Raw genomic sequence first — 27747 nt, 5'->3', positions numbered from 1 at the left:
CAGTCACCCACATACACACATGCACACACAGGGCCCTGTGCGGGGCTAAAAATAATACCCTTCCTTTTCCCGTCACATGGATACTCACAGATGTACACACTTACATCTAAACAGGCTCTTACATACAAACATAAGCACACCAATATGTACAAAAAGCTACGTAACATGCAGACACACACACACACACACACACACACACACACACACACACACACACACACACACACACACACACACACACACACACCCATGGACACACACTCCTTCCTCCCTCCCCCTCTCCCAGCCCTTGTCAGTTGATTGTGTTATTACTATGCTAACCAAATCCTTATAAATGTGATTTAAGGCTTGGCGGCCCCGCACTCCTGTTTTAGCCTTCTGCTACTGTGTTTTACTGGAGAGAGGAGGAGTAACAGTGGGAGGTGTGGAGGGAGGAAAATGGGAGAGGGTAAGGAAGAGATAAAGGCATAAGGAATGAAGACAAAACACAAAGGGGGGAGAGAATAAGTCAGTGGGAGACAATGGAAAAGAAGAGGAACTGGAAAAGGGAGGATGAGTTGAGCGGGACAGAGAGGAAGAGGGAAAAGGAGTTAAGGAGTCAGGAAACCATAGAGAGAGAGCGGTTGCTACGCATTCCCTAAACACTCGTTCCCTTCTATCCAGAGAGCAGTAAAGCGTCAGTAAAATAAAAAAAAGGGGAAAAGCATCACCTGCATCTTAAATGAAAATTTCAATTGAAAAACTTAACAGCCCTTCAAATTGCAGAATTTTACACGCGCCAGTAAAGCCTAAATAACACTCAACACTTAGATGGAGAGGGGGAGGGGAGGAGAGCAGGAACGAGGGAGGAATCGAGGGGTGACAACAGCGGTTATTTTGGGTGGTTGACGGGGGCTGGATGAAGGTGACTTGATTATGTTTCTGCAATTTAGGATTTTCCTCCGCGATCTTCTTTTTTTGGATCTCTTAGCTGTGTGTTTTTACGTCTGTTGGAAGAGACATACTCTGATCAGACAGACACAAGGAAATAAAGTTAGATAAACATTAGGAAGCTGAATTTCTAATTAATTTGACAAACACGTAAAAAGAATCCTCGGCCGTCGCAAAGCGGGCAGAAAGCAGTGAGGCGCGCAGACAGGCCGGCAGATAGGCACATGGACAGACGGGGAGACGGGCTCCTTGGTTATTCGTGGGGTTCAGTGGACCTTTGGTGGTAATTGAATCAGTGTGAGTGCTGAGTAGAGCTAGCATAAAAACCTGTTAACCCAAAAGGTCAACTCTCTGCATTGTTTATTTAGCAGGGAGACCAGAAAGGGAGAGAGCGAAAGAAGGAAAGAGACCGCCACACAAAGCACGAGTAACAGAGAGAGACAGGAGAAAATGAAAGAGGTGGTGGGGGAAAGGGAAGGGTCAGAGAAAGGAAGAGAAGAAGGAAAAGACAGACAGGTGGAGAGATGTAGATAGATAGAAAGAAAGATGGGTTGTTGGTTGGACTCTTTGTGATCTGTAAAATCAGCCAAGCTTCACATCCTCATTTTTATACTGCTGTTTATTTGTGTGGGAGATAGGAAAATGTGAATGTGCAATGAACAATGTGTGTGTGTTTGTGAGTGGCTGACCCGCTGGGATTTTAATGTACAGTATCTTTTAATATTTATGTAATTTTTATAATTTTTGTATCTTTAATATTTTTGTATGCATGCTTCTTAGTTTACATTAAGCCGTTGTTGGCTCTTTTCTGCTGTAACAATGTACATGTCCCCTCTGTGGGACTAATAAAGGTATTCTGATTCTCTGATTCAGATTTTCTTTTGATTTGCTTCTCTTTGTGTCTGACTCAATAGTTAGCTAGTGTTAGTTTTAGCACACATGGTCAAACTACATAACAGTCTTTTGTTACATAGCCTTAGTGATCAGTTAAAAGACAGTGGCTTTTTCAATCATGAGGATCCATCTGTAAATCCACCAACAACATTTTCAGAAAGATTTCAACTTTGAAAAAAGTTTTCCTGCTTTCTTTAGTTTTTGAACATTTTAAAACAGCTTAATATACCAGTAAACTTAGACTATTTAAAAGCAGATACATTTAAAACTTTTAGGAGTGGATCATCTGGTCCAAAAACGGAATGTTAGTTGGCCTCTAAGGCTGTATGAAGTACGGCCTTTCAGTTTGTAGTTGCAAAATACACCCATTCTTACACAACCGCTGTATGTGCACGCTAGTGACATACACATTCACATCCTCGCACACTTTATCTCTCACACAATCATTCATGCATACTCTCAACCGCTCGTCTTGTTTCACCCTCTCTATGTCTCTCTCTTACACACACACACACACACACACACACACACACACACACACACACACACACACACACACACACACACACACACACACACACACACACACACACACACGCACCGCCATCTGGGAAAGCCGTTAGCGGTTAGCGGTAGCACTTAGCGACGCAGCACGCTCCCTCAGTCCGCTCAGTCACCTTGATCTGCTTGCCCTTCACACAGCACCATTACTGCTATACTGCATCACTGTGGGTGTGGGCATGTGAGTGTGTGTGTGTCAGGAAGAGTGTGTGTCTACGTATACCGACATGCATCTGTGTGTGTCCATTATAGAGCAGTACAGTGGGATGTAAATGCCGGGGGAGGAGGGGGAAAGGGGCATTACCTTCAAATGAGGTACCGTGGAGTGAAATATCACTCACTGACTAGTCTTGTGTAGGTTCTTATCCGTGCATGGACATGTAGAAATCGTATGACTATGTGTGTGTTCCTTTGGGCTTCTGATGTACATCTATGTTGGTCTTGACTCTTACTTATAGTGAGGATCACTTCAGCTTCTGAACATAATAATTTAAGGCACAGCTGTGTTTCTGCTGAACAATGTCTTGTTATACATTTGCAACCAATTTTTGTTTCCTGAGTTAAGCAATTGCCATAAGTTCTTCTCAAAATCTAAAATTATTCCATCGAACTTAAAAAGTATATGACTGACCTGCACATCACCTCCGGAATCCTCTGCTGGAGGATGCACAGACTCACATTCAAACAGTCACGGGTAAAGCATAAATCCATAAATACAATCTTGGTTTGCTCAGGGGTAGAAATTGAGAGCGAAAGAGTTTTCTTGTTAATCCCTTGGATAGGGATGGCAAAATCACTCTTTGTCCTTCTGATGTCATTCTTGATGTTACTTGTCAAATAATGCTTTAGAATAAATCCCCCTTCAATTTTTTCTCTCAATCTCTTATTAGCACACACAAAGAATATATTTATCGCCTGTCTTTTTTTCTATTCGTTATGGCGTCCCTTTATCCATTTATTTTTCTTTGCCTCCTAGGTCCAGGACCGGTGGACCCTCCAGCTGTTTCTGAGCTTCATCCCCGAAGTGTAATAGTAACCTGGGTTCCTCCCTCCCAACCAAATGGCATGATCACCAATTACACCTTGTACCTCTACCCGAGCTTCATCTCTTCTTTAGATTTCAAACCCAGCTCAGTCTCCAGCACCAGCACGACCCTCAGCTCCACATCAGGTCTTAACCAGAGCCTATTGCCCAGCACTGAGGCTCCACATCTCAACTCAAGTCATGACATAATTTCAACATCTGTTCCTACAACCCCAGACTCAAGACCTGTCTCCATGTCCACCATCAACACAGGCAGTAATAACAGCTCAAGCACCATCCAAGGCACAAGAACAAAACTGATCCCTAACCCTTTCTCTAGCATGAGGCCTGGTATCACAGAGGAAAACCCAATCGAGTCCACTGGTGTAAGCAATACAAGCCAAGGCCCAACTTTCATCTCCTTCCACCCAATTCAACCCAATACAGCCACTGAAAACCAAAGCTCCAGTGTTTCACTCTCACACCCTGAACCCAATGCCACCAGCTCTGAAAATATTCTAAAAAAAGACTCATTCCAAAGCCCTATTTCCAGTTTATATAGTGCAGGATCAGATTCAAGTTCATCCCGTCTGTCAGTCATTGTTCCCGGGAACACCACCAGCTACATTTTCCTCGACCTGCTGCCATACCAGACCTACCGCCTCCAGGTACAATACATAAGAAATATACAAAGGTAGAACACGATAGGAGATGAACAGTGTAATATATTTAACATTAGATTATGCAATTGTGAAAAAAACATTTAAATACAATGATAATGTTAAAATGAAACACATGTCAGTCTGTATTCGTCTCTTATTATGCTATGGTGAATTTAAATTCAATAATAAAAATGTTAGGCAAGGCAAGTTTATTTATATAGCACCTTTCAGCACGCGACAATTCAAAGTGCTTTACAAAATAAAATAAAAGACGTTTAAGNTTGTGAATGATACTTCCAAAATGTACTTTGGTGACTATTGGCAGACATAATTGATCACAATCTTTGCTCATAGTTCTCCAAGCAGGCGAAACTCACATGACAGAAGCAGGAAAATGACTCTGCCTCTGACCTAAAGTTGAGTCACACACACACACACACACACACACACACACACACACACACACACACNCCTGTTGTAAAATGCATACACATTATATAATGTGTTTCTGCTGTATTTATTCTTAAACGTCTTTTATTTTATTTTGTAAAGCACTTTGAATTGTCGCGTGCTGAAAGGTGCTATATAAATAAACTTGCCCACGCGACAATTCAAAGTGCTTTACAAAATAAAATAAAAGACGTTTAAGAATAAATACAGCAGAAACACATTATATAATGTGTATGCATTTTACAACAGGCATTTAAAAAGCAAAGATAATAAATGAAACACAACACTTATACAATACATGAATATTATACAATACTAATTATAAAAGTCACATGTTTCCAGTCACAGATGACACTGAATTTCCTTATTCACAGAACTCTTGATTTTCCTTGTTTCCACTCGAATATGTATGGTAGCATGCCAGTGATGGTTTCCCAATTATAATTAATCATGTTCTATCATTTGGAGATATATTAACTGCAAAGAAACATCTAGCAATATAAGTACTAAACTAAAACTGTGATATGTATATTACAATTTACTGTTGCCGTACATCAGATATTTAAACATTATTCTCCAACATCCAGGTGGAGGCGTGCAGCAGTGTGGGTTGTTCAGTGTCTGAGATGTCTCAGGATTTTCGTACCCTCCCAGCTCCACCTGAAGGGGTTCCTGCGCCTCACCTTTACTCAGACACCCCCACCTCTGTTCTTTTGTCCTGGGGAGCACCGGAGTCGAACAATGGACCATTAGAGCGGTGAGATATGATCACATACATACCGCTTCAACCCCTCCATGATCTTTTTATTTATATTACATTGTGCTGGGCATAGGTGGCTGATTGAGCGAAGAGTTGCTGGGACCAAACAAGTCTCCACGGTGGGCCATCTCCCACCGGACCCTCCACCTCTGTCATTCCTGGACTCTTCTTCAGCTCTCAGTCCCTGGACCAGCTACCAGTATCGACTTGTGCTCCACAATCAGGCTGGCAACACCACCGGTAGGATCATAATAATCGACTATAAATTAAATCTGAACAACATGTCCATATGTTGCTTTTTAGATTTCCTTTGGCCAGCTTCACAAAATGTACAGTTTTGTGTGAAACTTGAGGATTCATACTACAAGCGTTTGTTGTTTCACAGCAGGCTCTTCAACCACATTCTGTTAAATTATTGCAGGGCTCTGGGTCAATATCACCACCAGACCTTCTCGTCCAGCCGGACTCAATCCACCAAGAGTGAAGGTTTTGGGGCCACAGTCACTTCAGGTATGGGCAGCTTTTTTTAAGCTGACTTCTCTCCCGTTCATAAAAACCTCCTGGATTTGGCATGGCCACAATAGATTTGATATATTCTTGATCGGCTGAACCAAAATAATGTAATCCATGTCCACCATGCTGCTATAGTTAATAATCACAATATCACTTGTTGTTTCAGGAACTCTGTTTGAGCTTTTAGAATTGAAAACATGTCTTGTAACATGTAAAAATACAACGAAAATATATAACACAACTTCAGTCACAGAGTAGAAAAGACAAAGCAATGTCATTCTGATTCCTCTGTCTTTCCTTCTTGGGATTTAATGAGAAAGAAAAACATTCAACTCAAGGTCCCCTTCAGAAAATAGGATGGGCTGTGACCCTGTCTGAGGAAGCTTCCTTCCTGTCGGCCATTTTGAAGGAGGGGCCACAGTTAAGTTCCACCACTGGCTAATCCCACATCAAGGCCCATCAATGAAAGCCACTGAAAAAATATTGTATGCATGCACACACAGATATGCACACACACACATGCACTCATAGCCCTGCACTAATGCTAACTGCAGAAAAATGCTAATGCCTGTCATCATTTCAGAACCGCCCCTGTCATCTCTGCAGCAGCACAGCTTTAGGGTTCATAGGTCCGAGAAGAAAAGTGTTCCTTCCTGGTTGTTGCTAATTGGACAGACAGGCAGACTGCTTCCTGGTTACCAATTGACCTTGACAACACAGACAGGATTTTTGAGTAACTCCCTTCATTCTCTAAATGGTATCTTTTTGATATCACTTCTTCCTCATAGGGGTATTCACTTAATTTTTTTACTATTTCTACCTTGTTTTTGATTTATTTTTACTACACATAGCGATAAAAAGGCGGACGACGCAGACACTGCACAGAGGTTTGGTATAAAATCATATACAGTATCTGAAAAGGTCAGCACTTTAACATAAGGCTTCTTCTTTGTTCTTCTTGATTCTTTATTTAGGGTTTTAATAAGTGATTATTGCAGTAACAACTATTCTTACGGGGGTCCGCATACAAGAAAATACTTAAAGATTGTTTCTCAGTCACATCTAAGAGTATTTAAGTTTCTCACTTACAGTATTCTATCTCTGCCAATGTAGTTATGCCTTTGCTGATAGTTAGTTAGTTAGTTAGTTAGTTAGTTAGTTAGTTAGTTAGTTAGTTAGTTAGTTATTCTAAAGGCATATTGATACCCTTTAATGCAAACCATTAATTTGATTTTGCCCATTTGGATCTGTGACCCATCAACAAAAAAAATGTCAGAAAAGATCCTTAGAGTATGTTTGTAGGATGACAATATAAGTCTGCCATCATATGGAATTGAACAAGTGGATACATTTAAAAACAGATATTGTAATTTTACTGTCAGCTGCAGAGGTTGGCACTCCTAGGGCCTTTTGAGGTTTTCTGAACATAATGGCCTACATTCAGAAAGACACACACACAAACACACACCTTTTCTATCTCACCACCTGCTTCATCAATTCTCTCTCTCTCTCTCTCTCTCTCTCTCTCTCTCTCTCTCTCTCTCTCTCACTCATATACACATAAACGCATAAACAAACACACACACACACACACACACACACACACACACACACACACTGGCCTTAGCCCCAGTGCTCTGTGTCAGCCCCGGGTCTCTGCTGTCTTCACCATCTCCAGATTACATCAAGCTATTCAATCTGTAAATGACTTCCACCACAAAGCACACCCAACACGCACTTTGGGAAATGAGCTGCCTAACTCAACATGACCCTGCCCATATGTGGTGGTGTGTGTGTCTCTGAGTGTGCGTGTGTGTGTGTGTCCTGTATCACCTCACAGCGTCACTTATTAAATAAATATCAAGGTTGCATGAGAAATTATTATTCTTGACGTTCATTCATAATACTCTCATCAACATTGACCGCTTAATCACCTGAACGCATAAGTCTCAACAAGTGCTAAACTGATCAGTTATTGTACATGACAGTTTGTCTACATAAGTGACAGGTGTGTGTTTGGTGTTCTGAGGATACGTTTGTGTGTGTAACGCAATTGTTAAATTAAGGTATAACTGTTTGTATGGGCATGTGTGTTAAAAACAACATTTACCACATAGATATCTGTCATTCAAATATGTAGAGGTGTGTGTGTGTGTGTGTGTGTGTGCGTGCGTGCGTGCGTGTGTGTGTGCGTGCGTGCGTGCGTGCGTGCGTGCGTGCGTGCGTGCGTGCGTGCGTGCAACCAATTGTGTGTGTGCCAGTTACCTTCATCTTCACTCTGAAATGCTGACAGACTGAACTGTTTCCAAATCAGATGCAGTGCTCAACGACAGCAAGCTTTTGTTTTTGCATGCAGCAATTCCATTACCAGCCGTTTTCATTATTTTAGCATAGTGTTTGTGCGTGTGCGCGTGTTTGTGTGTATGGGACGGGTGTACCCAGTTTTAAATTTGATGAAAGGAATCTTCTGCTGAAGTCAAAGTCAGGTTATCTTTCCCCACAAGAGAGTTTAACACACACACACTCACTCTTTAAATTCACATACCAAGGCGACAATGTACGCACGCATGGACACTACTTTCACAATATCACTTCTAGCAATCAACTGAACACACATGCATTCCCACTGTGATGCACATATAGGTTTGCATGAGAACATCTGCAAGCTTTGCACATGCACACACATAAACACACACACAGTGTGCCATGACTTCCTGTAGTTCATCCATCTAAAAGCTTTCTGCCATCCTCAGCATGCCGAGAATATTCAGAATGTCCAGCCAACCAATGAGATGACTTTTCTGGAATAATGTTAGGACAGTGAGAAAGGATTAAATGAACTAGACCTTTGGTTTTCTGTGCACTTTAACCCTGATTATCCAAATACGATATTGTATATGAACAACCAAGAACTTTAATACAACATCCTTATCCTTATTGAATTGCAGGTCACATGGTCCCCTCCTCTTATTCCCAACGGAGAAATCCATGGCTATGAGATCCGCCTCCCAGAACCCCGCATCTTCCATGACAGTGGCAATGCTTCGGCGCTCAACATCACAATAAAGGACCTTATTCCATACACAAACTACAGTATCACTTTGTTGTCTTGTTCCAATGGCGGTGGACATGTAGGGGGGTGTACAGAAAGCCTGCCCATGCCCGCTACCACATTACCCACAATCCCTGAAGGCCTTGAACCCCTGTCTGTGGTGGCAGTGAGTGAGTCCTTCCTGGCTATTTCCTGGCAACCACCAAGCAGGCCCAATGGACCTAACATCAGGTAAGATGGATATTAAACATAATCCATATCAAAGATGGCTCAGTTACATTGTATGAGACCACTGAGAGATCACTTTAGATGGATGTCAACATTGTTGTTCACTATTAGTTAAATGCATATGGGTAAAACACTGATATGCAAAGATAGTGAAAATGAAAAGCCAATATAAGTAGACATTGATCAGTGTAATCATTATAACTTTGAATAACTTTATTCATTTTCCATAACTTTATTCATTAGTTAAAAGAACAAAATTAGAAACCCAGCTGCCGAGACGCTACAGCATGTTGTTTTTTAGAGACACATCCTGGTGATGTTCAATTGTTGTTGAAAAACTTCAGCAAACAAGCTGATATGTACACCTTAACAAGCTGCTAACATGAGTGCCCTGGTAATGAGCTAAGTGTTGTGTATTTTTTAATCAGTGTTTTTTCAGTCCTAATGCACATTCTGTTCTGTTTTGTTCTTTCCTGTTCTACTCTGTCGGTGATTAGGCCTAAAATAAAGGTCCATTTTTCTGGCAGGCCATTAAAATGCATGAGCCCATCTCTCTGTTCTGCTCTGCTCAGCTCTGTGTGTTTGTCTAAGTGGGTTTGTTAAAAGGCGGCATTAAGCCCTTCTCTTCTGATTACAGCAGAAATTAGCATCACTGTGGGGAGAGGAAAACACAAACCCTGCAGAAAAAAAAACAACAGAGGGAGGGGCGTCAGGAGGGAGGGGTGAGATACAGTGAACGCAAAATAATAGAGATGATGAAAAAACAGCAGAAGAGGAAGAAATGAGCGATAAGCAGAAGAGTTAGTAGAAAATTGTGTTTTAAAGCGTGTTTTGTGTGTATGCATATGTTTATTGCTTTGTGGGTACAGTGTGTGTCTGTGTGCTCATGTTGGTGCATGTGGGGACATGTGTTGGGTGTTAATGCATTCCTAAACATCCAACCATGTGTGTGTGCTTTCCTTTATTCAAATTTCCCCTTCAGATACAAGTTGCTCAGACGTAAAACCCACCAGCCCCTGGCCATCGCCACGGTCCCCACGGTAACAGCCGTGTCCCCTCCCCCCTCTGAAGATCTCCATCGCTGGCTCCATGTTTACTCCGGCACCAAATTGTTCTACCAAGATAAAGGCCTAAGCAGGTGAGATTACTGAAATGAGCTCTAGAGCAAACGCCGGCGCTGCAGCAAACCGTGTGTGCAGAGCCGATCGGCGAGCTGCCGCTGATGCCGATCTTTTAATACCGCTCAAAGATACATTAAGCAAATATCCCAAAGAATTAAATTGTTTTTCACACAGCGTCCCCTAATCTCAGTTTGGCACTTGGTGAAAGCTAATTTTGTTTCCCCTCTATGCTTGCTAAACGGCTCTGGGTGTAGTCTGTTTGGGTTTGTGTCTCTACTGTGCTTTATTTCAGTATTAAACTGACAAACTTTTGAACGGGTCAGCTCTTTTCACTTTGCAGGGTTTTATTATTTTTGTCCTATGAATTACTTTATGAGAATGTAATGTTTGTTTAATAAGAAGTCACCGTACTGTTTAAGCAGGATTTACAGAAACTTCTTATGGTAGATGCGACTGAAATTATTATTCCACATCACTAACAAATGTCTCCAAATTCCTTCGATGAAGAAAGGATTCAGGTGTACCAGGAAGGACGTTATTAGCTAATTTGGAATGATTGACAGAAAAATATGTATTTTTTCACCCTTTTATTACATATTTTCCAGCAGCATTAGAAGCTTTTAACTTTCTAAAATCTAAATCTCTGATCTTATCGAAAAACACCAATATTTTCTGTCAACAGATTCACCCGTTACCAGTACCAGTTAGAGGTTCATAATGGCGTGGGCTACACTTCAGGAGAGATGGTTGAGGCTGTCACCATGGCGGGGGTTCCCCACCACCCTCCATCTCTGTCTGCCCACGCTGTCAATCACACTGCTGTCCAGGTCGACTGGACACAACCCTGTAAGATCACCCTGTCTCTGAAACACACACCCTGCCCAACAAATTGTTTTCTGACTTGACAATTGCTGAAAAAGTGAAAATAGAGACTAAAAATAATTTATATATTTTTTTATATAAATAAAAAAAAACTTCTCCCTTACACTTATCTCTTAACACTTATGTGTTTTTCAGCTTTGCAAGACCTACAGGGAGAGGTGGATTCGTACTTTCTGACAATAGCATCTGCACAGTCAAGTCAAAATGTTACCTTTCCCCGTGAGATCGTCTCCACAGTGATAAGTGATCTTTGGCCCAGCACCACATATGTGTTGTCAATTCAAGTGTCAAACGGAGCACATAATACAACAAAGGCATCAGTAAACGTCACCACAGAAGATGGAGGTAAGTGTATATTTGTGTGAAATTTGTCCAACAATTGATTTTAGAAATCAGTTCAAATGTGTTTTCTTCCTTGGATGTTATTGTGCGCAGACTCTATGTATATGAGTGTGTCACATAGTACGTAAATTCAATACATCCAAGAGAGGGGTCTGTGTTAATGTGCATTTCTCTGCAACTCTGTGCCTCACAGGAGATGTTAAACACATCATGTAGTGAGGCATGAAATCAATACAAAGTGTGTGTGTGAGGCAGATTTAAGGTGTTGTAAAATGCTTGCTGGCACCACAGGCAGACAAACGCTTGCAAACTGCACACACACCGTAGCTACACACACACATGCAGTATTTTACCTGTCAAACAAGACAACAAACATGGCTGTTCCCATGTGTAATGCAGCCCATAATTACTGTACCAATACAATTACAATACATCACTCAATCTGTAATGTGATTTATATATTTTAAATAAATCTATGAAAAATAAATACAAGTGAAATCATAGACATCCCTCTGTCTTCCACCTATGCAAGGGTCATCAATATAACACATTGTTAAAAGAGCTTAAGCTGTCTCTGCATCATTTGACAATATTTGTATAATCAACTACTGACATTGTTTATCAGAGTGTAAAATCTGCAGCTTTGGGAGGGTGTATTAAATACAATATGGAAAAAGAATATCAGTTCCCCAATCTACTGGTATTCCACTTTTCAGGCAGGGTTGGCTTTTATATTTAGCTGTGAATTGCACAGGCTATCCAACTGTCATCACGACTTTTCTCTCCATTTCCCTTTCCAACTTCCAGTCTCTTCTCAGCATTTAAGAGTTAGCTTTCAAATAAATCGATGTAATCATATGTCAGAGGCCGTGCACTCTTTCTGTTGTTTTCTTTCCGTCTACTTTTCTTTTCTCAATCACTCTTTCTGACTATCTCTGTCTCTTTTCCCCCCTCACATTTCTATTTCTTTCTCAATATGATCATATGTCAGAGGCCTCTCTCCTTCCCTCTAATCTGAGCAGTATAATAAAAAGTGCATTAAAAACATTAGAAAATCATTAGGTGCTAAAGGCAAAGCACGGCTCGTTTAACTGAGAGGGCTCTGGAGGTAATTTCATTATTTTACAGCCATAAGAGTGCACACACACACACACACACACACACACACACACACATACACACACACACATAGACAAAGGCCAAATATATTTTACCTAATGCAGCTCAACCCTACCAACCGTCCTAACACGGCCTGCCATCTATAGGGCATCAGGACTAATTGGCAAGAAAAATGAGCGAGCGTCTGTGTGTGTAGGAGTGAAAGAGGCTCAGTGTGCAGTATTGCGTTGATAATGCCATCCTGCAGTAAATGAAATGTAGAGCAGTAGGTTGGGTTAAGGTAAGTGCATTGGCAGCAAATGAATTGGGTTAACTTCTCTTAGCTGAGTGCATTTTCACTTAGAATAATAGATGGAGTCTGTATGATTACCTTCTCACGCGCCATCTCTCGTATTATTTCCTTCTGTTTGGTTCTCTTTCCTATTTTCGACACACAACTTGATCCCCATTGTTAAAAAAAGTTAAGTTTAAGGATATTCTGTGTCCTTTTTCCCACTGTTCTCCTTTAAACTTGTGCACACTGTATATCTTCTTTCACAGATTATCTGTACTTGTCCTCTATTTGTCAGATTTGCCTGTGTCCTTCACTCCTTCCTTTTTGCCTCTGTATCTGCAACTCATGTCCCATAGGGTAGCCACATTATATTAATCACCATAGGAATTTTTGGTTTAGTATCATTGTCCTCTGTGGATGTGCTGAAAGAGGATTTCTTGGAGGACTGATCTAAGGGAATTAAAGGAAGACAGGGAAATTGATTGACAGGACATGTAGGAAACAGAAAGAATATAATAACACAACACAGTGTCATTCACTTCTGCCTATAAGAAAGAGAAAAAGTGCGGGGGCGAGCTGATCGTGCAGAATCAATCTATTACTCTTAGTGAAAATGCACTCAGGTAAGTGAAGTTAATCCAATTCATTTTCTGCCAGTGCACCTACCTAGTATACCCAGCCCACGGCTCGACATTTCATTTACTGCTGGATAGCATTATCAAGGATATACTCCACAGACACACAGGTGGTCTCCCTCCCTCACTGACACTCAGACTCACATTCAGCCTTGGTATGACCTAGATTTGCCCTTTGTGATACTGTAACTGTTGTGATAACTTCTGTCACTACATGGCGCTATATACATAAAACTTGACGTAAATACACAATTTTTTCTCTGTTTGTTACACACACATTACTATAAGCTGTGTGTGTCCATCTATATTTCTTTCCCTTTCACATACTCATGTATAAACATACCTCAAGTAAGGGATGGTTAAACATGTAGGCCTAGATCGAGAATGTTACATGTCTGTTATAAAACATCATCAGTTGGGGACCAGAAAGTCACAATATATCATTTTAATATGGACAATTGATTACTTTCACAAGCCTGTCTGAGTGATAGGTTTTTTGTATGAAAAGAAATTACAAGCACTGTGCAAGCACTTGTTCATTATTTTGAAAATCATAATAAAAATCGCATATTTTGCAACCCTGTGATGACATTACTGCACCTCTCAAGATACTCTAAAAGCTAACATGTATTTTGCTGAGAACAGTTTCATACCACAACCTAACCATGCGTGTTTGAGGATGACCATGTCTAATTTCTTTGTATTCCTGCCTATTAAAGCCCTGTTCTTTAAGAATCAAACTACTTTGTGTCTCTGTTCTCACATGTGCCATCCTCAGAGCCAGAAGGGATGTCGGCCCCAGAGGTGGTTCCAGTTAACAGCAGCACAGTGCGTGTGCTCTGGTTCCCTCCTCTACAGCCCAATGGAGCAGTCACTGGTTACTACATCTACCTGAATGACCTTCTTCATGGCAGCGTAGACAACAGCTCAGGATCCTACCTGCTCGGGGAACTGCTGCCTTTTACTGTCTACAACGTACAGGTACACACACAATCAAAGAATATTGAAACACCTAGATGCAGACACAGAGGCATGTGCATTATGTTTTCTTCTGCTGCGTTTGTGTATTTCAGGTAGAGGTGTGTACTGTGTATGCATGTGTGCGGAGTAATGTTACTCAAACCACCACTGTGGAGGACCTGCCTGCCGACCTGGCCACGCCGCACGCACATGTGATCAGTCCCAGGTAATACAGATTGTGCTGAAAATATGTATCTTTTCTGCGTGTCCTCTTTAGCATTGTGCTAGGTTTGGAAACGTTATAGCCTTTTGTTTGATTGTAGAACATGTTAATGTTTATTGGCAGTGCAAACAGAATCAATACATGTTATTATTGTGTCTTCTTAAGGAAGCACAATATGTGAGATTGTGTGCAACAGGACATTAAATACTGTGTTATTGCTTAATTTCAGTTAAACTAAAACTCTTTGGGCAAAGGGCCTACAACTTTTTTTAATGTCCCTTGCTTAAAAACGTATAGCCCTTGAAGACACAGTGATTGTTTATTCATTTTCAGTAGTATTTTGAGATTGAAATACTAATATAAGTAATTTCTGATTAACAGTTTAGTTTGTTTAACATACATATTTCATTATATTGTTTTAGTTTATAATTAGACTACATTATCTAATATTACATTAAGTTGCTTTCAAAAAATAATAATATATGATGTAAAACTAATGACATTCAAAATGCTCTGCTTTCCATGTCTGACCTAAATCTTAATGTTGCAAATCTTCCAGTTGTGGAGGAAGTGGTGATTTGTGGCTTTTCTCCTGTCCAGGAGACTGTGGAAGTTGTAACTCTGTATGTTACTACAGAGGTCTTTCCCCTGCCAAAGATGTCAGAGATAAAAAAAGAGTAAAATCAATAGTGAGAAGTGTATAAAGACATACTGTACACACACCCTGACACTGTAACTCAACTTTGTCAGGCATTAACCATGCATGAATGCAAGTGTGTGTGTTTGGGTATGACAAAGTTTGTGTGTGCCTCCTGGTGTGAGAGGAGTGTGAAGGATAACATACCACCATCTCTCTCTCTCTCTCTCTCTCTCTCTCTCTCTCTCTCAGAGTGGTGAGGTTGGACTGGTCTGGTCCAGGCAGAACCAGTGGGATCATGCTGGGCTATGATGTCCTAAGACGGACCCTAAGGTCATGTGCTGTCANCTGACACACACACACACACACACACACACACACACACACTACGTACTCTCTCTCTCTCTCTCTCTCTCTCTCTCTCTCTCTCTCTCTCTCTCTCTCTCTCTCTCTCAGAGTGGTGAGGTTGGACTGGTCTGGTCCAGGCAGACCCAGTGGGATCATGCTGGGCTATGATGTCCTAAGACGGACCCTGAGGTCATGTGCCGTCACGTCAACAGGGGTCACTGTGGGGGAAGGGTCAGGTGGTGTAAAGTTCAGATGTTCATACCTGCAGTGTCCTGCCTCTCATGGTGTGTGTGGGACGTCCTGCTTCCATCCTGACACTCAGGTGATTATGTTCTGGACAAGTTATCATATATGAGGCTATGGAATTCATTCAGTTGTTTACTGTCTACTAATCACATGCACTTTGCATGGACAATAATGCATTAACTATGCTGAAATAAATAAAGGAACAAAATATACAGGTTAAATACAGCAATGATTGTTCTGGGTACTGCGTTTTTCACTTCCTAAGTTATGTAATAAACTTAGGAAGTACTTTTTTGTCTGTAATACATATTAATCCCTTTGCGAGACATAACACTAAATTCGATTGACAATGTTTTGTATGAATTGCACCTGCTCTGCTTTTTAATCTTTATTTTTCCATAATCCTCTCTCTGCCCTTTTCACCTGAATCCAAGAGCCTCTTTACACTAGACCACATCATGAGTAATCTCTAAAACCTTAACTGTTCAACAAAAACATTCCGTAATACAAGATAGAAAGTCAGGGGTCTTTACTTTGTCTGCTGATTTGCAGTGAACAATACATTGTTGCTATGTACTCCCTCAGGATATTACAGAAACACATGCAAATAAACATGGAGACCCACAGACAAATGCACACTCTCACATTTCCACTTCTAAGAGCATGCCAGTTCAGTGGGATGCCCGGTCATCCTCCCAGCGATTAATTTCTCTGAACAGATTAACTTGTCATTACATTGAATACCAGCCAAGTTGGCATTGTGAAAGCATTGTGAAATGTACCCCTGCAGCACCCAATGGCATGAACAATTACAACATTCAAGCTCACATGTACAGCACAAATATAAACATACACAACTACCTAACAAAATAAAAGCTATACTAAAAACATGTCATCATATAAACCTCCACCATGTATACCAGTGGGGCCTTAAATAGGACAATTCCCCGTCATGATCAGACGGAAACCATTTCTGACACATAGTCCTATGTTTTCAATGCACACATACATTTTTTAAACTTCACAAACTTTCCTAAATGTGTGTGTCCACCAGGTTTGCTGCAGTGGATTATTGAACACTAAGAAAGCACATCATCATTGCTGCGAGGGCAGTTACCTGACTTTGAGTAATTCCTCCAGTCCAGTATGCTGCAATGGCAAACTGCTCCGAGCTCTCCCTGACCACCAGTGCTGTGGAGGATACTATGTTCATGTAAAAAACAGTGAGTGTCAAAACACTTCATACATAAATGGGATTTGCTCTTTTCTACTTGACTTGAGTCTAATCTTTTCCATGTCGTTCAAGGGTTTCCTTCATCTGTCTTTGTCTTTGTAGATGAGAACTGCTGCCCTGACCCCTCGCAGGGCCGGGTCTCTGTGGGGATGGGTGACAGCTGCTGTGGGGGGGTTCCTTACTCCACAAAAGGCGGTCAGCTCTGCTGTCGTGGGAGCCTCCATGACGGCTATGGGGTGCGATGCTGTGGAGGCCAGATTGTAGATGATACACTGGTGTGCTGCGATGATGCCCAGAGGGGGGAAGTGCATATATATACCCCAGGTGAGTGATGGAAACACAGAGACAAGCAGAGTCATCCACTGCTGTTCAAAAGTATTTTTTTGTGGGGATGTCAAAAGATTCTGTACTGAACTGTTGCCTAAATAATGAACATTTTGATAAGTTTAATGGGATGCTGAGGGTTTAAGTGTTTGGCTTCAGAAAAGCCTCCAATAAAAATGCCCTTTTCTCAGTAAGGTAGTTATTCTGACCCATAACAAATGTGTAATTCATGGTGGCTTCTTCGTCTTTATTAGGGGATAAGATATAATATCATAGGACAAGAGAGGGAAGCAAAGAAATTTGAGGTAGACACATGGTGCAGGTACGCGGGGTCGTTTCCCTTTCTTCCTCTCCCGCAGTGTCCCAAAGCACCCGGATACCATGGCACAGATGGGACTGTGTGTGTGTGTGTGTGTGTGTGTGTGTGTGTGTGTGTGTGTGTGTGTGTGTGGGTGTGTGTGTGTGTGCGGGTGTGTGGTTGCGGGTGTATGTGTGTGTCATTAGACATCTTTGTCATGGCAGATGATGATGAAACACACTCGGGATGGCACCGTTGAGGGCACTGCCAAGCACACAGCAGGACAAATACACACTCATTCTCTCTCCTTCACACAAACACACACACAAACACACACAAAGTCAACAGGGTGCCCTCGGCAGGGTTTGCTTAGTGTTGAGTGCCAGAGACAGACACGTGGACTCTATTCATCACACATAAACAATGGCCCATATGGACAGGCCTATAGTACTACATTAGCCTTTCAGCAAACACACACTGACACACACTGACACACACTGACACACACACACACACACACACACACACACACACACACACACACACACACACACACACACACACAAGATCCATACCCACCCAAAAATACATGCATTTGGACAAAAGCAGTTACGGTAATAGAAATCAAGAAAGCATGGCCGTTATCATTTTGTATATTCCCTTAGTATATATTTATACTGTATATGTTTTGCATTTTTTATTTTCATGGAACTGATCAAGACTCTTTTATAGTTTTAACTCTGAAACTCTGATCTCACATACAGGTAATTTTTGGTAATTGAAGTGAGTATTCTACTCAATCACATCCAAACTGTTCCCTTGTACTCTCCTTAACTAGATCCTCTTATCCCTTACCCCTAAGCATGCTATATGGTCATCCTTCATCTGAGGTGGCCTCCCAAGGAGTGCATATGCTCACTCCCTCTTCCTCTCCATCTCCTTTTGTTATTTATTTCCCATCTCCTCTGCTCCTTTGTCATCTTCTTACTTACTTTTCATCAACTTGTTTCTCCATCTCCTCTATGTTTTACCCTGGCCTCTTGCCCCCCCCTTTCTCCCCCAACCACCTTCCCTTTCACCCCTCCTTTTCTTTATGTGCCCCCTTCCCATCCACTCATCAGTCATTAGCGTTAGCTTCCCCATTGAGAACATATGGTATGATGGATCGTAGGGCTAGCGGCGCTAGCAAGGCTAAGGGCCATTTCGCCGAGCACTGCGCTGTCGGGGAGCCTTGGGGCCGGCTATGCAACCTCGACCCCACACGTCTGTTTCAAGACACTACACTAACACACACTAACACACACAAAATACACACAGCAACACCTATTATAGGATATGCTACTTAACCTTGGCATCACTCACTCCCATTGCTGCCTCTCACTTTTTCAAGGGTTTTGTAGTTTCATGATATAGTGAAAGACCGATTTGTGCAAGCAAGAAAATAGAAAGAAAGAAAAGCAAGCTAGAGAAGATTTCATGCAGTTTTGTTAAAAATAAATTATAGTTTATATCGAAAAATAAATGATAGTTTATATCAAAAAATAAATTATAATTTATATCAAAAAATAAAGTTTTAATAAAAAGCTGACAGAAAGAAATATAGTGATGACCACAAAGAAAGTACAATTTCATACAAACAATGAGAGACATTTAAAATAAATAAAAATGTAAAATTAAACAGAAAATGTTAAAAAACAAGATGAGAAAAGAAAGACAGGATTTAAAAAGCTAAATATTCTTCATATAAAGGAAACTTAAAAAACAGAAAGACAGGGAAAGTGAAAGAAAAAAACCAGATAGAACAGAAGAGTGGTGAAGAGCTAGATGGAGCAGATTAAAGGAGGAGTGAAGGGTATCCCATTGTGCCCAGCTGATAGACTAGGTTAGGCTGATGTGATTATGGGGTCCCTGAAGTGCGATCTATCACACATTACCGTCCACACTGTCAACAACCATACACACACACTGCAGGGGAACAGCAATGCCGGGAGACAGCCGTCTGGCAACAGATACACGTACCGGCTTGGCTGCACATGTGCACACGTACACACACACTAACACAGCCACACTCACATAGCATGCATGTGAACGCACACTGAATGAAATCCTCAAGAACACTCAGACAAAAAAGAATCAACACACTCACACACAGACACACACTATTTGAAACAGGAAAGCAGTATAAATTAGGTGAAATAGAATCAGGGTTTGAAACATCATCCAACCTGTCCCAAAGACAAGAAACAAACACAAAGCTGAGCCCAGTGAAAGTGATCCTCTTACAAAGTTAGTTGGGTTTAACTAAGTTTATATAATTCCTGTCCACATTACTCCAATTATAAACAGTGGTTTCTCTCAATAGGTCTTGATCCACATCTGACAGAACATATTTCCGTTTAAATATGTAAACCAACCAACTAATAGCTTACAATTTCTATTTTAAGGGCTTCAAATCTATTTTCCTCCAATTTACAGTTTGAGCGTAACTTGGGAGGCCATCTCAATAAATTGTGTAAAAAAGTTTCTACCTACACGTGCCTTTAAACCCACCTTGTCATAAAACACTATAATACATAACGAATTTCAAATGGCGGGCCTTGTTTCTATTCTGCCCAGTTTTAGTCTTTTGGGTATTATTGAGATGGTCTCCTATAATCCCTTCTTCAGCGTTCTCTAGTTGTGATAAAATAACACAAAGTATCCATGCTTAATCCCTCCCTTCCAAATCTGACAGTTTGTTTAAACAGCTTTCATTTCACTTTCAAGTAGATTAAATAGTGTTTGTTTTTGGACAGGAGTGCCTTAGTTTTCTTTCAGCATTTCCTCCTGTGTTGCAGGTTCGAGACCAACTTTTAAGCTCCTCATTTGCTCTTCTTTTCTTCTCTCTCAGCGTTTTGTATGTAAGATGTTTAGCTAAGACTTAGGTAAGATTAGATGGTGTTTAACGGATCGTGTGTGGTGTCTTTGGCCTCCCGTTGCTCCCTGACTCTCCCAAAGTCCCCTGCCTCCCTATGTGCGCTCCACTAATCATTTGCCCTCACACTTTGTCTTCATAGTGTACTGTTTTTTAACTCTTCCATCTGCCCTTCAACCCCACCTCACTTTTTAAGTGGATCTCCAAAATGTATGCATTTCTTTTAACTCCTTCCCTTACTCCCCTCCCTCTGTCCCAGCCCAGCAGGCCCCATCCAAACGTTCAAGGACGAATCTGAATATCCCTTTTCACCGTTTAAGTGTTAAAAGCCTGGCGGTGCTGGGGTGTTATCTTAACGCGCCTTGCCGTGCCATCATCAGAGCGCGTGATGAAAATGGCTGTGATGATGCTAAAAGAAAAAAAGAGGAGGGGGAGAAAAAGTAATAATCAAATATGTTTTTCAAGGGCACAGTGACCATTTGCTGGAGGGAAATTATCCCAGTAGTTAAGCTAGCTCACTCAGAGGCTGGCAGAGTTGTGAGAGTGGATGTGTTTGTGTGTACAAGTGTGTGCAAGTGTCTGTGTTTTATTACTTTAAGTTGGTGCATGCATGTTTCACTTTCTGTATGTGGCTGTCAGATTCTCTATATGTATCTGAATGTGCATTTTTACATGTTTCTCTTTGCTGAGAGACTCGTATGTCCTTTCATTGTTTCCGCCAAAATATTCTCATCAGTTTCTGTGTGTGTATGTCTTTCTGTTGTGTGTGTGTGTGTGTGTGTGTNATCTGCTTGGGGGCTTGCGCCCCCTAGCAGCGCCGCTGCTGAAAACATATAGGGGAAACACTGGATTGTGATCAATTATGTCTGCCAATAGTCACCAAAGTACATTTTGGAAGTATCATTCACAAGCCAAATATCTTCCAAACATTCGGAAACTAAAATAGCATTTTTCCGAAAGACAAATCAAGAGAAAATTAACTGTTCAAGACCAATTCTAATGATTTTATTCTTTCTTTCGGATATTCCTTGTTATTTGTTGCCTCGCATTGTCTCCAGTCTCCTGCTAAATGTTATACTGTGGTTTATTCTGACACAGATTAGTCCATCACCCTTTAAAAAAGCAGGACGTTTTTTCCACTGGAGATACACCCAAGACTTTGAACCATTTAAATAGACATATAGGTAATAAAGAATCTCTACTTGCTGGCCAGCATTTGTTTTAAGCATCCTGGTGCTCTGCCACACCCTTTACTCAGTCAAATCCCAGAACACGATAATGACAGAGATGGATCACGTGAAGGAGGAGGGATATCGGCCATTGTGTTGTCAGATCCAATGTCTCCAATGCAGGGTTGAGGGCAGACTTGGTGTGATTACATATTTGAACTAATGTGGGATTACCTGTAAGGCATGAGCTTTTAAGTCTGTTTGTAAATTATAGTGTTGATTTTACAATAATACATCTCTATAATTTATATACTGTAATGTGTTCCTCTGTGGCTCAGTACTTGTGATGGATATGTACGTAATTGGTAAGTATACAGACAATACACATGATTTTGAAAAATCCCCTAGTACACAACAAATTACACTGTTTTATGTTCTTTATTTTAGGGAATCCTAATCATCTCACTTAAAATCTTTAAATGTCAATTCAGTTTCTTCCTGTTTATAGACATAACTCTTTTAGTTAAAGGTGACCTATCCTGCAAAATGCACTTTTGTACGTCTTGTATACATGAATATGTGTCCCCGGTGTTCCAGGGAACTCACCAAGTGTCAGAAAACACAACCCTCTCTATTTTCCTCCATACCCAAATCTCTTAAAAACGGGCTGCAACGGATCTGATACAGACTGATCCAGATTTGAACACTTCTATGACGTCACAGAAGTGGCGCTACGGCTATTGGGCCAACTCCACCAATCAGGAGGAGACAGCCACGGACATTGCCGTTCGAAAGCGCTGGAGACGCTGTAGTACATATGCCAGGCCTGTAGATGGTGCTGTTCTCACAGAATCAGCCCATGCAAAGACAGTGTTAAATTGAGCGAAATGAGGAATGGCTAAAATGCATGATCTGTTTGGTATTTTGAAAAATAAAAAGTATAAATATGCCTTATATAGGTATAGTCCTACACTATATTATTCAAATATAGCATGATAGGTCCACTTTAAAATCAACACATAGTCAGAAACATGTCTCTATGGTATTGTCCTTCCACTCTGTTCCTGTTGAATGTGGGGAGTTGTTTGCTCAAATGCTATACATAGGCACTTGATTGATAAACAAATGCAATACTACTCCTAGTTTGATGAATTTAGAAGTTCTTATCCCCCCTAGTCGTGTTGCTGCCTTAGAAAGGAACATTTTACTACCTCCCATATTCAATTATTGTATTAGTTTATGCACTTCTGTTTTATTGTGCATCCTCCTCAAGGTCTCAGGTTCGGGCTTCACAGCAAAACAAGGAGACGAGCAAATGCTAAATCAGTCACAGAGCGCTCGCTTACGATTAGTACATTCTGTTTGCAGTTATGCCCAGCGCTGCTACAAGTCCTCCCTCAATTTACTCTGTTGTTTTCCCAGTCTCTTCCAATCTGTTGTCACTTTAATTGCCTTACCTTGGCAGAGCTCACACTCCTGCCAGGAAGACACAGTGTGACTCTTAATGACCAAAAGAAACAAGACGAGGATAAGAAAGAGGGGTCAGTGAGAGGAGAGAATAGAAGAGTGAGGGAAGGACGGGGGTGGGCAAGCCTTGGGTAGGAAGAGAAAGCTCTAATGAAGAGGAAGGGAGAGCAAGCAAAGAGGATGGTAGGAAAAAGTGCAAGAACAAAGGAAGCATGAGCAAACAAGTATGAGGAGGCATTGAAGGGAGCTAAAAAGAAAAGCCTAGAATGGAGAGCTTGTTAATGTTCAGAAGTAGGGAGAGGATGGAAGAGCTAGTGAGTTGCCCTGAAGCACTCTAACAAGTTTCAATGTACTCAATCGTATAGTGTTCAAGTACTGTCAATTAAGGGCTGTAAGAGCATTAAGGTACTTTGACACAAAGACATATTTAGAAATGCTGTAGAAATGTTGCTCTTTTCTGACCCACATATACTTTAGCTGTTTTATAATCATGGTTTTATGTGGATATGAAACACGTGAAGTTCAGATTTTTGGGTAGCAAATAGGCTAACACTGCAAATAAAGAGCTCCCCATGTGATGTGTTTTGTTGTTCACCTTAGTGTGCTTCTCTTTGGGCTTGCTGGCAGCAACAATAAACCACATTTAATTAGTTTTGTTTGGCATTAGGTAGTATTTCAGACTGGCTCAGATTTGCAGAGTGCCAATGGCAAGCTTTCCTAAAATCACTGGATTTTTTTCACTTCACAGTTATGGATAGCAAACTAGTGTTTGGGGTTATTTAAACGTTTGAAATGTTGTATGCCGCTGTGGATTGTACTTTTTATTACTTTTAATTAGTTTGCTGTACAGATATTTACAGAACTAGAAGAGAATGGGGTGCCTGTGTGTCAGGTATAACGCTTTGAAACGTTTTATGTCAAAACTCATTTTCGAAAAAGCAAGGTTTAGCTAAGCCTAGATTCGACCTTTTTCTTTTGCTGCTGAATTGATTATATATAAATAAATAAACGTTTTTTTGCTTGTTGTTTGGCGGCATAAACTATAGTGTTGGCTCTCAGTTTAACACACCAGAATACGAAAACACAGCATCCCTGTTTAGGCGCAGATTATGGGCAGAGGGACAGGAGATCCCATGCAGGCCTTCTTTTGATTATAAATGTAGCATTTGTGTGTGTGTGTGTGTGTGTGTGTGTGTGTGTGTGTGTGTGTGTGTGTGTGTGTGTGTGTGTGTACATCCGACTGTGTGTTTGGCTGTGTTTTGCTGTCCTCCTCACTAACGTGTGTACGAACAAGTAGCCCTGATAGAGTTGTGCTTTCTCCTCTGCCTCTCTGACATTAAAACACTCTCTGCTGTCCCTCGGTCCAATCAATAGACTGCTTATCAGAGTGCTCTTCCTTTTCTCGTGTGTGTGTATGCTTGTAAGTGTGTGTGTGTGTGTGTGTGTGTGTGTGTGTGTGTGTGTGTGTGTGTGTGTGTGTGTGTGTGTGTGTGTGTGTGTGTGTGTGTGTGTGTGTGTGTGTGTGGGGGGGGAGAGTGAAAGGTGAGGGTGAGACAGGAGAATGGGTGGTGAATGAGGAAGGAGACAACAAGGCTTAGTAATGTGGAGGTAGAATGACAGAGTGGTGGTGATACAGGTGAGAGTAGGCTACACCAGCATTAGTTATTGTTTCCTTCCATTATATTCCTACAATGACACCCATATCCTTTCAGATGTAATGTGACAGTTGCATGTGACACTTTTATGAGGCTCTTCCAGCTGCAATATCAGTTCATCATTTTTACAGTATTCTGCTGGAACGGAGCATAGACAACCTCAACATAATCCTGCTGTTAAAGCAATAGTATGATGTGTTATTATAGAACATTTTTTTGTTAACTGTGATCAGAAGACCAATACCACCATGATACACTGTAGCCTATGTCTGTTAAATACGATATTTACTTAACTTGGGATGAAGACCAGAAACAAATAGAAACAGTCTGGAAAAAGAAAGTCCATCTTCATCTTTATATAAAGTGTAAAGATCTACTTTATTACAGTATGGTATACCGACTGTTCAGTGGTAGACAAAAGAGCTCTCGGGAGACTTGGACATAGCATGGTAAAATCTGAATTCCCCTGCCCTCACTGGAAGACTTATTCAGATCACGCTGCCGCCACAGAGCCAGCAGCATTGTGAGGGATTCAAGTCACCCCACCACCATCTCTTCTCTCTGCTGCCATCTGCAAGACGCTACAGGGCAACAAGGACCCACACTTACAGGCTCCAAAACAGCTTTGTACCCCTCAGCCATCACTGAACTGAACTCCACAATCGCTATAACTAAATATGCAAAACTTGAAATGCCACTGAGTTCTACGTTTTTTGATATACCGATTATATTTATTGATGTGTCAATGTAGCTGTTAATAACTATGGAAGGTGAGCTTGCGTTCATGTGTCATATGTTACATTAACTGTTTCAAAAGCCTCACAGCATTCGTCATTACACAATGGGGGCAATGACAATAAAGCCATTATTTTCTATAATCTATAAAAGTAGTTGTAATAACATCTTGTTTGTCTAGCTTCAGGTTCATATTGAACATACAGACATGGGAAATTGGTCTTATTATCCTAAAGAAAATAATTGGATGAGTGTATTTCCTACAATGAATTATAGAAAGACCATGAGTAGACTGAAATCCATTGAGTTTGACAAATAGGACATCAGATATAGATCATAAAACATATTTGTATTAATACATTTCAGTCATGTTTCATCATACCAAGGTGCATACAGTACTAACTGGAAAAGTTTTAATTTGATCAAAAGTTAATTTAATTGGGTGTAGACTGATAGTCTCTCTATACCACGCTCACAAATACCCCAAACATGTTATTTAAACTCCCTGTTTAACCAATAAACAGCCCACTTCCCTTAGGTGCCGCTCACACAGGAACGTTTGCGTTTATGCACAGTATGCGTTTTCAAAAAAGTCTTCCGTTCACACGTATTCGTTTCATTTGACGTGTCTGTTCACACGAGAACGCTGGAAACGATGTAGTACATATGCCGGGACTGTAAGTGGCGCTGTAACTTCCGCCACAAAATACACCAAAAGCAGCAAAGAAGACCCCGGAACAATGTTGCCATGGCTATCCTTCTGTTTATGCCCCGCGGTGGATTTAGCAACATGTAGTAGTTCATGTAATTCTCCATGTCCACTTGTTGCTGATGGTTGTGGTAGAGGAGCTGTAGATGTTGTACTAACATCTGTAGCATGGTCAGTAGCAGTAGCACTATCTACGGCAGTGAGCAGCAGAGGCGGGGAGAGGTGGGGCTCTCGTTATTTTTTCAGGAAATGATCGTATAGAGGTGATTACACCTGGAAGAAGTCAAGGCCAAGGTGACATCCAGGGTCGCGCTGATCCGCCACCTCGCTGGAACAACCTGGGGAGCCTCCGCTAAGACGCTGCGAATATCCACTCAAGCCCTGGGGCCTCATGTATAACGCCGTGCGCAGGATTGACGTGGGAAGGTTGCTTACGTGGTAGAAATCCGAAAAATAGGTCCATACATTTTGCGCCACTTTCCGATTCACCAGACATTGCGTACCGGCGAGGAAAGTGCGTATGGCACCTCCTACGCCGGTTTCCCTTTATAAATCACAACCGACTCGAAATGCGGTGCAGCTTTTGCGGGCTTCATAACGCCCATGTTTGTCTATAAATAGTCAAAGAAACGCCCTTTCATTCATTCATTCATTCATTTTTGATTGACTGCATGGAGAAGATCGCAGGAAATGACGACAGAACAGCTAAAAAAGACATCTCACACCTTGTCAGATTTTGGTTATTTTGGGGAGGTCGAGATAAATCATATTGTTTGGTGGATGCAGTTTGAACCAGAGTAGCAGCATGGAGGTCGGATCGTCACCAAAATAAATAAATAAGTGGTCCGAAAAAGGATAATGACAAAAAAGATATAAAGCCTTCCTCAGGCAGTGTGTTTGTACCGGGGACAGGAGACCCCCCCCTTGATGAGAAACTGTAAGAAATGATCGGGGAATCCCTCCGGTGTGGAGTCATGACGACTGGATCTGAATTATGTTTTTGTATTTGGTGGTTTGTGTCCCAGCTGTCGATCAGCTGTGCGCAGCGTCTCCACTATAGCCTGTGCATCTCACCCCCGCAGCAACACTATATCCACCAGTTAAAGGAAGCACAACTAATGTGTTGTGTTATATTAGCTGTACAATTGACCACATAAGGTGTTCTTAGCTTCCATACCTCCTGTGTTTTACGAACGACTTATCAAGTCTTGGCAAATGGCATAAAACACGATTAAACATGATAGTATAAACCATGCTCGTATCTATACAACCTATAGAAATGCACAGGCGTTTGTTAAATCATTGTAAGATTGGCTTTAATCAATTTGTGAAAATGAATTCTTCATATATGATAAATGAGAGGTAACATTTTATTTTATGG

The 27747-nt window shown here is 41.2% G+C and overlaps 1 protein-coding gene across 1 annotated transcript in view; it reads left to right on the top strand.

The window, feature by feature from the left end:
* Positions 1 to 27747, top strand: part of ush2a (Usher syndrome 2A (autosomal recessive, mild)) — a 166447-nt gene that overhangs the window by 95257 nt on the left and 43443 nt on the right. Inside the window, exons 50-63 of the mRNA XM_010792799.1 lie at positions 3362 to 3793; positions 3938 to 4077; positions 5109 to 5278; positions 5355 to 5521; positions 5703 to 5791; positions 8743 to 9077; positions 10057 to 10212; positions 10878 to 11041; positions 11213 to 11422; positions 14226 to 14428; positions 14521 to 14633; positions 15724 to 15937; positions 16916 to 17090; positions 17198 to 17419. Of these exons, the coding sequence (XP_010791101.1) occupies positions 3362 to 3793; positions 3938 to 4077; positions 5109 to 5278; positions 5355 to 5521; positions 5703 to 5791; positions 8743 to 9077; positions 10057 to 10212; positions 10878 to 11041; positions 11213 to 11422; positions 14226 to 14428; positions 14521 to 14633; positions 15724 to 15937; positions 16916 to 17090; positions 17198 to 17419 (2790 nt within the window). The remainder of the gene's footprint in view (positions 1 to 3361; positions 3794 to 3937; positions 4078 to 5108; positions 5279 to 5354; positions 5522 to 5702; positions 5792 to 8742; positions 9078 to 10056; positions 10213 to 10877; positions 11042 to 11212; positions 11423 to 14225; positions 14429 to 14520; positions 14634 to 15723; positions 15938 to 16915; positions 17091 to 17197; positions 17420 to 27747) is intronic.

The sequence above is a fragment of the Notothenia coriiceps genome, unplaced genomic scaffold (genome assembly GCF_000735185.1).
Source record: "Notothenia coriiceps isolate Sejong01 unplaced genomic scaffold, NC01 NC01_scaffold00036553, whole genome shotgun sequence".
Classification (NCBI taxonomy): domain Eukaryota; kingdom Metazoa; phylum Chordata; class Actinopteri; order Perciformes; family Nototheniidae; genus Notothenia; species Notothenia coriiceps.
This window is presented reverse-complemented; position numbering and strand designations above follow the sequence as displayed.